This window comes from Lepidothrix coronata, unplaced genomic scaffold (genome assembly GCF_001604755.1).
Source record: "Lepidothrix coronata isolate B3197 unplaced genomic scaffold, Lepidothrix_coronata-1.0 Scaffold211, whole genome shotgun sequence".
Classification (NCBI taxonomy): Eukaryota; Metazoa; Chordata; class Aves; order Passeriformes; family Pipridae; genus Lepidothrix; species Lepidothrix coronata.
Genome location: NW_016690391.1, coordinates 1,398,875 through 1,412,789, shown reverse-complemented (window position 1 = coordinate 1,412,789; position 13,915 = coordinate 1,398,875). Strand labels below are relative to the sequence as shown.

The 13,915-nt window shown below is 44.5% G+C and overlaps 2 protein-coding genes across 3 annotated transcripts in view; both read left to right on the top strand.

The window, feature by feature from the left end:
* SLC5A3 (solute carrier family 5 member 3) overlaps positions 1-6,356 on the top strand; it is a 17,963-nt gene extending 11,607 nt beyond the window's left edge. Inside the window, exon 2 of one of the 2 annotated variants that reach the window (XM_017833105.1) lies at positions 3,149-6,356. In XM_017833105.1, the coding sequence (XP_017688594.1) occupies positions 3,436-5,577 (2,142 nt within the window). In that variant the 5' untranslated portion in view covers positions 3,149-3,435 and the 3' untranslated portion in view covers positions 5,578-6,356. The remainder of the gene's footprint in view (positions 1-3,148) is intronic. The other variant, XM_017833104.1, reaches the window with a different exon arrangement.
* Positions 1-13,915, top strand: part of MRPS6 (mitochondrial ribosomal protein S6) — a 47,780-nt gene that overhangs the window by 10,741 nt on the left and 23,124 nt on the right. The gene's annotated exons all lie outside the window — the stretch shown is intronic.

Sequence of the window (13,915 nt, the reverse complement as noted above, 5' to 3'; positions counted from 1 at the left end):
TTAATTGAGGGATGTCACAATTTATTGGAGGGCAGCAGCATCCTCATACCGACACACACTTGGAGTCTCACAATTCCAGGATGGTTTGGGTTGGGAAGGGCCTTGAAGATCATCCCATTCCACCCCTGCCATGGGCAGGGACACATTCCACCAGCCCAAGTTGCTCCAAGCCCCGTCCAACCTGGCCTTGGACACTCCAGGGATGGGGCAGCACATCTTGTATCAAGTAAAACAAGTTTTAACAATTATATTTGTGATTTCTTCAATATCCCTGTGCAAGGTGCTTTTGGAAGGTCAGTGCTGAACCTCCGGGGAAGGTGGTGGGAGGTGAACTCAAACTCAAGTCGAACATTTCTCAGTAATGAAGCAGGACAAGAGAAGAGGGAAAACACCAGTTATTACTATTTCTTTATCTTGCTGTTCTTCCCGTTTTCTCTGTAGTAGTTTTTATGGTGTCTGAGTAAAATCTCTTCTTCCCCTTTCCTTAAATATTTATAGTTTTGGTCTAAACATAAGGTAGTTGAGAATTTAGCTGAATATAGTAGAAGACACAACACTCTTCAAGTGCTTAAAGCCAAGAATAGGCCCTCAGGCTCGTGTCTGGTTGCGTCATCTGACGTGGAGTGTTTATAATTTTGGGTTGGATTAAGCTAATAGAGCATTTAACTACTACTGGATTTGTGGGGGGGATAACTGGGAATTCTTCTATGGAAGAATTTAAAATACATCTGTGGCTTGAGGCTTATGAGAAATGATAAATCGAGCTCACTGCTGTGACCAGTCCTTTTTGTGCCACGTCTCCATGTTCTCTCATTATTGGCTGTAACTCCAGGAATATCCCTATTCCTGTGGGTTTGTGGTGGGGACCCTTATTATATTTTTATTATCTATACTTTCATTATATATTCTTATTATGTATTTTTATTAAATATGTTATGATCTGGTTTAGTATATATTTTATTATATTAAAATATTATTACAATATATCAAAATTATTATATTACAATATATCAAACATACTTTATCTATTTTAGTATATATTTTATTATATATTTTTAATATATTGTTATAGATTTTATAATATATGATATATTTTCATTGAATATTTTATTAAATATTTTTTGAAGTATATATTTTGAAAGCATATATTTTGTTATTATATATATTTTTTGATTCTGGACTCCTCTTGAAAACCAGCCAGATCATACAAAGAACACGATTGTGAATCTCTCCTTGAGGTTGAAATTGTGGTTTTCTGGAATCTACTTTTAAAATATATGAGAAATGCCCATTTTTCCATCAGCACCATCGATTCCTTCAACACAAAGGGGCAAAGGGTTTGTTTTCAACCTTAACTCTCTTGGAATTTGCAGTGGTTTTATTTACTCTTTAAACACAAGGAATATGTTACAGGGATGCTAAACAAGAAACCAGCCAGATATTAGAATCTGTTATCTGGCTGTTTGTATTAATCATTAATTAATAGGGACATTCAGCCCAGTGCCAGAGCAATCCTGCCAGTGGAGTGGAAGGGGGAACACCTGGAGACCTGTGACACTGGTAGATCTTGTGGTCAGGAATAATATCCAGGGATTTGGAGGTTTTTTTGTGTGTACATTGTAATTACCAATGGGTGGGAAAGAGGACTGGGCTCAGACCCTGTTCCTTGTTCTCTGGAATAATCTTGACTATTCAAGGTTTGTTGTTCTGATCTTCAGGCTAAGCCTGATCTTTGCTTTGGTCTCCCTTTCCGTTCCTCTGCCTGGTATAGGAAATGGAAGGATCCCACGTCCAGCACCCCCCAAACCCATCCAAAAGGTTTGGGTTGGGAAATGAGGCCCTGGCCCAGGTTGCCCAGAGAAGCCGTGGCTGCCCCTGGACCCCTGGAAGTGTCCAAGGCCAGGTTGGAGCAACCTGGGCTAGTGGAAGGTATTGGGTTGCAACTGGATGGGCTTTAAGATCCCTTCCAACCCAAACCATTCCATGATTCCGTGATACCTCCCAAGGGATAAACAGGAGAGGGGAGCATCCCATGTCCAGGACAGAGGTCGGAGCCTTTGGTGTCCTTCAGTGCCTCTTCCTGTCCCAACTCTTCCAGCTCTGCCAGCAAATCTTTATTATTTGTTTTGAAACAAGGAATTTTGTTCCCTGACGTTCTTTGGGATAATGTCAGGTGGGATAATGTCAGGTGGGATTCGGGAGACAAGGGGATGCTTTGTCTCCATATCTTCTCCCTGGGATGGTGGTGAACCTTTCCGTGGCTGGATGCAAATGGATGCTGGGAGCATCCAAGTGCTGCCAGAATCCATCCAGTGTTCCCTCCTGTGCCTGGGGTGCTCCCAAAAAATCCAAAGTCACAGTTCCAACAGAACTACCTGAAGTGGGACGTCAGGCAGAGTTTCGCTTCTGCCACTTGCTTGAACAGGACTTTCTCTTCCCTTGGATCCCGTGGGATATGTAGGAAGAAGTTTCCAAGTGAAATGTAACCCTGTGATTATGTGTACCCCAAAACTCACCTCAAACCTGTGGAATAACCTCGATTCTCCAACTGATTTTAAATTTCTGTTGTTTTTTTGACAGTTTGTGACTTCACTTTGATTTTTTATTTGGTTGGTTTTTGTTTTTGTTTTTTTTTTTTAGCTCTAGCAGCCACTGCATCCATGTGGTGCCAGGATCTTGTCAGGATTTGTGGGATGCAGTGCTAGAGCCATACAGGGAATGACTGGCTCCGTAGAGGTTGTTATTTGTTGGGTTTATTTTCATTTCATTTTCCTAAGATTGCTTGAAAGAGGAAGACTTGAAAGTGGCTTGACAATTAGACTTGTGAGACACTGAAGTAACACGAAATAAAATGTATTTGTGTTCCTTGCCTCGCTCTGGGGAATCTGGGCCCTTCAACCCTCCCGAATTGCTGCGTCTCCGAAGGTACTCGTAACCCCCGAAGCTGCCCTGCGAAAGGCTTTGCTGCTTGGTTCTGCCAGTATTGAATGATGTCTGTTATGGAATTGCATAAATACAGCAGGAATTATAAAGGGGGAAAAATCTGTGGTGTTCGGTCATTGTTTTACTACACTTCAAATTTTTTCTCATTACTTCATGAAATTCCTCTCTAATTCAATCTTTGTCTTTTGTCTTTGCTGCCTTGCAGGGTTGGTACAGTAGGCCTCACTAAACTTAGCTGCAACTAAGAATTTCTCCTACATCAACTGAGTTAAGGCTGATGCTCTTGTGGAATGTGGATTAAAAGTGCGTGCTAAGTTCCAAATTCCCAGTTGAGAAGCGGAGAAAGTAAATGTACCACTGCCACCAGCATCAGGACAGCAAACCAAGGGACAAAGAATTTGAGCCGCGGTGTTGCTCTTTGTTAACTGGCTCACGTGGTGCTTAAGAGACGTTGGCTGGGGGGCGAGAAGTGGACGCCAGCCGGTTACAAACATGAGGGCCGCCCTGGAGACGGCAGACATTGCCATTGTGGCCCTGTACTTCGTGCTGGTCATGTGCATAGGTTTCTTTGCCATGTGGAAGTACAATCGGAGCACCGTGAGCGGCTACTTTTTGGCAGGGCGTTCTATGACCTGGGTAGCGATCGGTGCCTCTTTGTTTGTGAGCAATATTGGAAGTGAACATTTCATTGGGCTCGCAGGATCCGGAGCGGCGAGCGGATTTGCCGTGGGCGCGTGGGAGTTCAACGCCTTAATGCTTTTGCAGCTTTTGGGATGGGTCTTCGTCCCCGTCTACATCCGGTCGGGAGTGTACACCATGCCCGAATACTTGTCCAAGCGTTTCGGAGGGCATAGGATTCAAATCTATTTTGCAGCGTTGTCTCTAATTCTTTATATCTTCACCAAACTCTCGGTTGACTTGTATTCGGGGGCGCTTTTTATCCAAGAGTCGCTAGGTTGGAACCTCTATCTGTCGGTTATCCTGCTTATCGGAATGACGGCGCTCTTGACTGTGACCGGAGGGCTGGTGGCCGTCATCTACACAGACACCCTTCAGGCCCTGCTTATGATTATCGGTGCCCTCACGCTCATGATCATAAGCATCACGGAGGTCGGTGGGTTTGAAGAAGTTAAGAGGAGGTACATGTTGGCGGCGCCGAACATCACGTCCATCCTGTTAACCTACAACATTTCCAACACCAACTCCTGCAACGTCGACCCCAAGCCTGACGCTCTTAAAATGTTGCGCGAGCCGACGGACGAAGACATTCCCTGGCCCGGATTCCTACTGGGACAGACCCCGGCTTCCGTCTGGTACTGGTGTGCCGACCAAGTCATAGTCCAGAGAGTCTTAGCCGCGAAAAACATCGCTCATGCCAAAGGCTCCACCCTGATGGCGGGTTTCCTAAAGCTGCTGCCCATGTTCATCATCGTCGTCCCGGGCATGATCTCCCGGATCCTGTTCGCGGATGACATCGCCTGTATCAATCCCGAGCACTGCTTCCAGGTCTGCGGGAGCAGGGCCGGCTGCTCCAACATCGCCTACCCGCGGCTGGTGATGAAGCTGGTGCCGGTGGGGCTGCGGGGCCTCATGATGGCCGTGATGATCGCCGCGCTCATGAGCGACCTGGACTCCATCTTCAACAGCGCCAGCACCATCTTCACGCTCGACGTCTACAAGCTCATCCGGAAGAGCGCGACGTCCCGGGAGCTCATGATCGTCGGGAGGGTCTTCGTGGCGTTCATGGTGGTGATCAGCATCGCCTGGGTGCCCATCATCGTGGAGATGCAAGGCGGGCAGATGTACCTGTACATCCAGGAGGTCGCGGACTACCTGACCCCGCCGGTGGCCGCCCTGTTCCTCATGGGGATCTTTTGGAAGCGCTGCAACGAGCAGGGGGCCTTCTACGGCGGCATGGCCGGGTTCGTGCTCGGCGCCGTCCGGTTGATACTGGCGTTTATTTACCGCGCTCCGGAGTGCGACCAGCCGGACACGAGGCCGGGCTTCATCAAAAACATCCATTACATGTATGTGGCCACAGCTCTGTTCTGGATCACCGGGATCGTGACCTTCGTGGTCAGTCTCCTGACCCCTCCGCCCACGAAGGAGCAGGTCCGGACCACCACCTTCTGGGCCGTGAAGAACAGGAGCGTCAAGGAGACGGCGGCCAAGGGGGAGCTCTACAAGGCGCAGGAGAAGAGCATCCTCAAGTGCAACGAGAACGCCAACCACATCATTCCCAACGGCAAATCCGAGGAGAACCTGAAAAACCTCAAGCCGGAGGACATCAACCTCCTGGTGACCTGCAGAGACGACAGCAACCCGGTGATCTCGGTGAGCCACTCCGAAGTCGAGACGCCGGTGGATTGTTACTCCAACGGCCAGGCGGCTCTGATGGGCGAGAAGAAGCACGAGGAGGAGACTGAGGACCCAGAGAGACATTTGAAATTCATAGATTGGTTCTGTGGCTTTAAAAGTAAAACCATGACCAAGAGAGCTGTTCGGGAGGTCGAGGAAGAGACTGTTTGTTTACAAATGCTGGAAGAGACTCCAAAAGTTAAACTATTACTAAATACTGGACTGGTCTGTGTGTGTTCGCTTGGAATATTCATGTTTGTCTACTTCTCTTTGTGAGTGAATAGTGAACTTTTAAGGGTATGGCTGAACATACAGAAGTTGATACAGGTCTCTGGAGATTGGTTTTCTTTTTCCTGTTTGTTTTTTTTTTTTTTTTTTTTTAATTTCAAACAACATAACCACAACCCAGGCATTGTTTACGCTATAATTGTAAGATCAACTCAGCTTTAGCCTATTTCCAGACCATTTGAGACGTGTTGTCCTCTCTCTGCTCAAAGCAGAACCTGTCCTGTGGTGGCTTTTTTTCTTTTTTCCCTTTTGTGTTTTTTTTTGTTTTTTTCTTGTTCCATTTGCAGTACTAACCTTTTGTTTTTATGTGTATAAATATACCAAAGGCAGGCAGGTGGCTGTGTTTGAAGTCAGGCAGTTCCAGCTCAGTCAGCATTAAGATAACGAGTAATCATTTACCAGTGTGGAAAATCTAAACGATCAAAGCTGTGTCAAAAGGTTTTTAAATGTAGAGCTGCGATGCACATCCTGTAAAATAACTGTATTCCCTTGGCCAACTTAGCACTTCTTAATTTTGCTCACTGCTTTCAGTTGTTTTTATTTTACTTTTTTAATTCAATTTCTCTTATAGCAACAACAGGGAGTTATTTTGTTTCATTTTATAGCACTTAAAACATGATAGTTGTTAGTAGCTTTCTGTTTTTATTTTTTTCTTTGTAAGAGAAGTTTTGACTTTTGATTTTTTTTTTTTTTTAAATCCACTGTAAATTCCAGTACTGAAAAATCGCTGTATTTGAAGGGAAAAAAAAAAAAAGAGGGGAAAAAAAGAAACAATGAACCAAAATGAAAAAAAAAAAAAGCCTGGACATGACAAACTGTCACTGGAGCAGAAGGAAAAAGAAATAATCTTTATTTGGGTTTTGTATTCAGCAGGGTGGGAAGGGATCTCTGGAGATCGTCCAGTCCATCCCCCTGCCAAGGCAGGTGACACGGGAACGTGTCCAGGTGGGTTTGGAATGTCTCCAGAGGGAGAAACTCCGCTCCCTCCCTGGGCAGCTGTTCCTGTGCTCTGCCACCCTCCAGGGAAAGATGGTTTTCCTCATGTTGAGGTGAAACTGGTGATTTAGTTTATGGCCATAAGGCCAAGAAGATAATTTCAGCCTCTTCAGTCTCTGCACCTTCAGGACATAGCATTAGGCTCTTTATAGGGAAAAAAATCTGTTTGTACATTCTGCCACTTGGGAAGAAGAGAAATGTGAGGCTTTGTGTGTTGTCAGTTTGTTTTCCATGCTGGAAAAGGCCCGTTTTCCTGTGCTGTGGATGTCTGGAAGGAGTCTGTCCCCAGCCCTGCTGCTGCTGCAGGTGGAGTCTGCGAGGGGAGAAAAAAGGAAGGGGGAGTGGGGGGGAGAGGTGAAAGTGCTCCTTATTTTCCAGAGTCCTCTTGCCTCATGTCTTCTCCCATTTCCCCTTTCACCCTGTCAAGCCTCCTTTTTTTATTTTTTTGTGAGGAATCCCAGAATGATTGAGGTTGGAAAAGACCTTGGAGCTTGAGTCCAACCCGTGACCCAGCCCGACCAGATCACCGAGTGCCACATCCAGCCTTTCCTTCAACACCTCCAGGGATGGTGATTCCACCTCCCTGGCCAGCCCAGTCCAATGTCTAGTGGCCTTTTCTGGGAAGAAATTCCTCCTAATTCTTCCAGCCTAAAGCTCCCTCCTGCAAACAGCTCCCCAGGGATTCCATGTCAGGAGATAAGGAACGTGTGCCACCATGATCTGTGTCAGGAATCCAGGTCTGTCCTCGTGATTCTTCCAGAAAAGTTCATTTCTCCCAGACAATTAGTAGGTCTCCAGCTGCTGAGGATCTTTCCTGTTGAAGGATAAATCCTGAGGCAGGGATGAGGAATTCCCAGGTGTGCAGCACGAGGAGCTCAGCAGACCTAAAGGCGGCAGAGCTCAATCCACATCCCTGTTTTTGGGTGCAGAGCTGACAGTGTGTGGCTGCCCTTCCAGTATTAAACCCCCTCCCAACTCCAGGACAGAGTGGTCATATCCAGGCTTTCCATGGAAATAATTCCTCCAGTTGTCTTTGCTCCCGAGCTCGTTCAGGGCTTGGGAGAGAACAAACTGGCTGGGCCAGAAATGGTCTGAGGGACCATCTGAGTGTTCAACTAAATCAGTTCCAGGGTCCAGCGACATTTCCTTGGCACGGAAACGAGAACCAATTCCTGAGAAATCCGTTTGTAGAGATGAAATCGGGGTCAATCCTGCCTTTGAGTGCTGGAGGAGGTGTCCTTTCCAGCACAGTGGTGCCGTAACCCGTCCACATTTAGCAGATCACAGATCTGTTTGCAGGTGAAGTGGTTCCACTTCCATTTTTGTGGGTGGTTTTTTTCCTGTTAGTTTTGGTGGCGTTTTTGTATCGATCGAATCTCATTCATTCCGAAACTCCAAACAGAGGCTGAGATGCCCCACTTTCCTCCACTTGCTTTCGTTGTTGCTGCTGGGAAGTCGACTGCTCTGAGGTGGAGGAGTTGGAATGTTGTTGCAACCTGTGTAGAAAGAGTCATCACACCCGGTCGTGGTGTCGGTACCAATGTGACAGGACACATCTTCTTACCATTTTATGTGGCTGGTTTCGTTCAGAAAATGGTTTCGAATCCTTTTTAATGGCCAAAATTAAAAAGGGTGCGTGAATTAATGGCATCTCAAATCACTTCAGTAGTGGGCTGAGCTGGGAAGGATGAGGAGATGTACAAAGCACCTGGATTTTTTTTTTGTCCAGAGGATAGAACGTTGGGCAACGTTCGATCTCGTAGCGGGGATGGAAAAGCAACAACTCGTGGAGGGCAAAGATCATCTCAGTCCAACAACCTCTTCTTGAAAAGGCTGGGATCTGGCTAAAAAAATGCCTCCTTTGGCACAGGGAAACAGCCTCATGTGCCAGGCACTGTCCCTTAGGAACTTGGCGCGTGTTTTTAGGAGCGGCCGGTGCTTGGCTTTTCCAGGCCGCTCCTCTTTGCTCTCAGTATTAACAAATGCTTTGCCACAACCTGTTAAGCCAGGTTTGCTCAGGGACCCTTTGGCTTGGCTGCCATCGCCTCACCTGTGCTTGCTTTTTTTTTCCCAGGGTGCCTTAAAAAGGTTGGGAAGTTGAAGGCGCGGCTTTTCCGGCCACCCGAGGAGGGGCTTTGCTTCCAGTGGCTTTTCCCTGTTCGTTTGAACTCCTCTTTGCCTTCCCCAAATAATTTAAAGAGGACACCCCAAGGGGTTGTTAATTCCCAGGTGTCCTGGTCACTGTAACTACAATCCATGGAGGAATCACCCTTGGAGGGTGGAAGGGAGTCAAGTCCCTCCCAGATGTGGAGCCTGAGATGCTCCATCTCCCAGTTCCAATATTCCCACTTCCCAAACCAACGAGTTGCCACATTAATCACAGTGATAATTGGCAGGCAGCCTATTTATTACTTAATAAATTAATACTCTGCATCCCCCCCCATCTTTGGACCTGTTATTGTGAAGAAGCTTTTAAGCAAATTATTTCTCCGGGTTTTTTTTTTTTTTTTCACATTTAAAAATGTGGTTTTATTTCTATTTTCGTGGCATAGAGGTCATAGAACTTGCTGGTGTTCTTTGCTGCAGATAACCACTTACTAAAAGGCCTTTGTTATAAAAAAATAGATATATTTATAAGGCTTCAAGCAAGCTGCCTTTTGGTACCTCACCCTGTGTTATGGACCTTGGGAGAAGTTGCTTGAGGATTTCTTTATAGCGTAAACATGCCTTTGCTAGTCATGGAAGGCGTTGAGGAATTTTGGTTGAAACACCGTTTTTTTGGGGGCTGGTAAAATTCCAAAGCGTTTCTCAGAATGGACAATCAGTTCCATAAATTTTGTGGCCTCCTCCTCCTCCTTGGTGGGACCGGTTGGTGGTGCAGGAGGAGATCCAGGAGGACATTTGCTTTTATCGTGGTTTATTTATTGCCTTGAGCTGAGAATGACAGGCTGGAAAAACTGATTTTTGGAATGACAGCTTTTTTTTTTTTTTTCTTTTTCTCTTGGTATTTCCCTTAACTTATTTTTTTTTTTTCTGTTAAGATATTTGAATTTTCTCCCAGAAATGGTCGAAGCCTTTTATTTAAAAAAAAAAAAACTAAAAAAAAAAAAAAAGAAAGGGCTTCTTGAGAGCTTAATAGCAAATTTTGGGAGGCTGTTCTTATTTAAGTTTTTTTAAATGGCTGATTTGATACTTTTCTCTGCCAAAGTTTAGGGGTGGGGTTGTTGTTTTTTTTGTTGTTGTTGTTGTTTTTTTTTTTTTTTGTTGATTTTTCCTGGTAGCTTTTCCTCGAAGGAAACGGTGGGAGATTGTAAGAAATAAAAAAATGGCCTTCAGTATATATTGTACTGTGTATTTTTACTTCTCTTCTGTGTTTCCCTGATCCCAGAAGGGCCAACATGAGACTTCTGATGCGAGTCACGAGCCCTGTAACCCAGGAGGGAAATGAAGCCATTTCCTGGGGTTACAGTGGACAGGGCGGAGCCATCCGAGGGTCTTAGAAGATGCTTTCGACTTTAAAACAGCTTTATTTTTTTTATATATCTATTTTTTTAAATCCTAAGATAGAGGAGGTGTTGGGAGATGGTCCCTTTCAGAGAACAGGATACATGGAAGAAGCTGGAGTCGGGAAGCTCCAGCTTTTTTTGAGGAAATCTTTGGATTTAGCATGTACAGCAAAGCAAAATTACTCATCTGTTCATTTGGTATATTCTGTATGTTCTGTGCCCTTAAATGTAATTGTTTTGAAAAGAAAACTAACCTTGTCATGTGATGTTAAAAGAAGCAGATTTCTGTGCAATGTTTTAATTTTTTTTTTAAAAAAAAAAAAAAAAAAAGAGAAAATGTTTGTATATAATTCAATGGTTTAATGTGCTTTAATTGGCCTGAGGTAAAGAGTAGTCCTAGAATGTAAACATATATAATTAGGATTTCTGATTTCACTGTGAGATCTCTGAACTCTTGGTTGTTTTTCGGGTTGGGGTTTTTTTCTTGGGGTGTTTTTTGTTGTTTTTGTTTTTTTGGCAAAGTGGTTTGTTTTGGTTCCGAAACACTTCGGTTTCTGTTCCTGGTGTTGGTTTAAAGGCTTCACTTCCGTTCTGATCTCGAACTCACGGTCTGGTGACATCTGGTGACACACTTGGCATTCTCAGTTTTTCACTGTGTAAAAGTCAGACACACTCGGGGCAAAACCGCTGGTGGTGCGACAAATTCTCTGTGTCTCTGAGTCCACGCTTTTAAAATGAGGTGGTTATAAAAATAGTTGCTGTGCAAAAATGTTAGTAGTCTTCTTCAAGAAGAAAGCGAAATTTTCTAATCTCACTCGAGCAGTCTCTTCATTCATCTTCTTCTTTTCCAAGCACAGTGTCAAAGTGATGCTGCTTTACCTTGTATCTCTGATAGAATGTTTTGGGTTTTTTTTTAGGGATCTGTGAAGTAGTTTTGTTGCTGTTGGATTTTTATATAAAATACCAGTTAATGAACTGCCTTTTTTTTTTTTTCTCTCTCTCTGGGTTTTTTGTTATTTGGGTTTTGTTTTTTTTTTTAAACTCTTCGACTAAAAATACATTTCAGACCAAAACCAAATGATATCATATAGCATTTGAAACCTGCCTTTTTTCCTTGGCCCTTGTTTTATTTGAAATAAGCCAAATGGGCATGTAGATAAGATCACTATAATGGAGCCAGGTCTCTTTTGGTAAAGTGTTATTTAAAGGTCTGTTAAGATCTTATAAGAGAAATATACTGAAAAACAAAAAAATTACTGTAGTAGGAACATAGATTTAGAAGTGTTAATGAGATTAATACAGCTTAATTATATTGTAAGTTGCTACTGTCCTTAATGACAAGCTTTTTGTCATAGAAACGATGTATGATAAATTAATTTTGGTCTAGTGTATAGAATTCTCATATTGCTATCAATCTTTGAAGTAAATCTGATGCAAAATTCTCCTAGTTAGCATTGCTGGCCCTGTGTATACTGTTCTTTGTATCCTGTATGCATATTATTTTGCCTCCTGCATTAGTCTTCAAACTAAAAACTCTTATTAGAGAGTATTTGGATACTTCAGACTGTGTTTCTTGCAGTTTACATTCCTTTACCATGGCATTTTTTGTCCTGTCCAAAAGTATTGTATGGAAATGTTTCAAACTTCTGTACAAAGTTTCAATAAAAATAGAGACAAAAAAAGAAAAAAAAAACACCACAAACAAACGACCAACAAACCAACAGAACAGAGATTTGTGGAGCTGGTTCGGAGTGTTCTTCCATCCCTGGGGGTAAAGAGACTTCCTGGCTTTCCCCTGAGATTCCAAGGCCTCTGGAAGCAAAGGGAGGGCAAACCCAAAGGGGATTCTTGAGAACTGTGAGGAGAACTTAAGGATCCAAAATACAGAAATCTTTGGGCCAACTCATGTGGGAAGGTGGGAGCGGGATGGGCTGGGATGAAGTTCCGTGGCCTGGAGCTCGGGGTGCTGGCAGGGCACAAAATGTGGGAGAACCCACCTCCAGGAGAGGCCCTTGCTTGGATATTGTGCAAAATTATGACTATTTGGGGCGTTTTCTTCCTTTAACTCCCCAGTTCAGCTGCTCTTTAACCAGTTCTTGAGTGGGACAGGCCCATTCTTCCGTGACTGTGGAGTGTCCTTAAGTATTTCCAGTTTATCCTCCTGGGATTGCCCTTCTGTGTCTGCCTTGTTGGGATCTACCAGTCAGTCCCTGTGCCCAAGTTTTCCAAGGAAACTGGGCCAGCTCTGGGACTGATCCCGTTTTCCCCCTGGTAGGAAGCAGCTGGAGCCTGTGGTGGGAAGTGCTTGGATCGTTGCCTTTGGGGAGGGAAAACCTTCAGCCAGGTTTTGTTTGCCCAAAGTAAAACCTCAGCAGGGTTCTGTAAGAGGAGTGCAAACAGGAACCTTCCACTTCCTGACCCCTCTCATCCCTGTCCCCCAGAAGGACACATTTAAACTTGGAAAACGTGGGAATTGTGACTTCTTCCTTTGTCCAGTGATGGTCCAGCGAGGAGAGGTGGTGCTAAATCACCTGTGGACTGGGAATTAAGATGCTCTTTTGGAGATGGGATGTTGGCCAAGACCATGAGAAGGATCTACACTCAAGATTTTCACCTGCTGAGAAAGTGCATTAATCAAATTATTCTTGGGTTCTCTTGCTGATGTGCTGTAAAAGAAAAAGGGAAGCTTTGCCGTTGTTGGTTTCAGGGAGTGGATAAAAAACGTTTTTGGAGAGGAAGCTTTGGATTTGGGATGAAAAATAAGGCACTTTCCTACCTGCAAACTTGGCTTGGATTTGTGATTTCCAGGAGGGAGCGGGACTCCGGTGTTTTCATTAGTTAGCTGTTAATTAATGGGTTGTTTAATTAGTTTATTAGGTGTTTGCTCAGCAGATTCCCATTTCAGTGATTTGAAAAGAGGTTCAAGAAGCCTCTTTGTCACCAGCTGGTTCTGTTTGTGTTGGCAGAGACCCCGTCAGTCCTCAAAATCCTGATGTTTGAGGCTTTGATGTTCCTTTGGGTGGGGAGTTCTGGCCCAGGTGAGTTGTGGGCAGGTCCAGTCACTGCTGCAGCAACACTTATTTGGGGGGTTCACTGGGAAAACCACCCTGGGGATGGTGGGAATGATCCCCCCTGAGGTGAATTCCCCCTCCTGGGCCGTGGCTTTCCCAGTTTGCTCTGTGGATGCTTTCTGGTGCTGGGACAGGGAACAAACCAGGTTTCATCTCTGGACTTCCTTTCTTCACATGTCATCAGGTTGGACTTGATTTGGTTTTTTTTGATGTTTGGGGGCTTTATTTTTAAAGTGTTGGTGGGTTTTTGAGGTGTTTGTGACAGGAGAAGGCAATAATTTGACTTCATGGTTGTGGTGTTTATAACCCTTGCATTTGTCAGCAACTATTTTTAATACTTACCTGAACCCTGAAACTACTTTATAAGTTAGCTCTGTGTATCCCAGTGTGTTTATTGCAGCATGTGGCAGAATTTGGGCAAGAAATTGCCAAGGTTCCCTCTTCATTCTGCACATCAGTTGGTGCAAACAGTGTGACTTGCACCTTAAATGCTCTTCTGGTTCAGAGACAAGGAGAGTTCATGACCTGCAAAACTGAGAGGATTTTAAAGTGATGGTTAATGGTCCTCGGGACAGGCTTTGGAGAGGTTTTATTAACCATGTTCAGCTTTTTCTTAGTCCTGACTGTTCTTCTGTAGCATTAAGGATGTTCAGGATGGGTGTGACGAGCTGGGAAGGGGCTGGAGCAGCAGGAGGGGCTGAGGGAGCTGGGGGGGGACTCATCCTGGAGAAAAGGAGGCTCAGGGGGGACCTT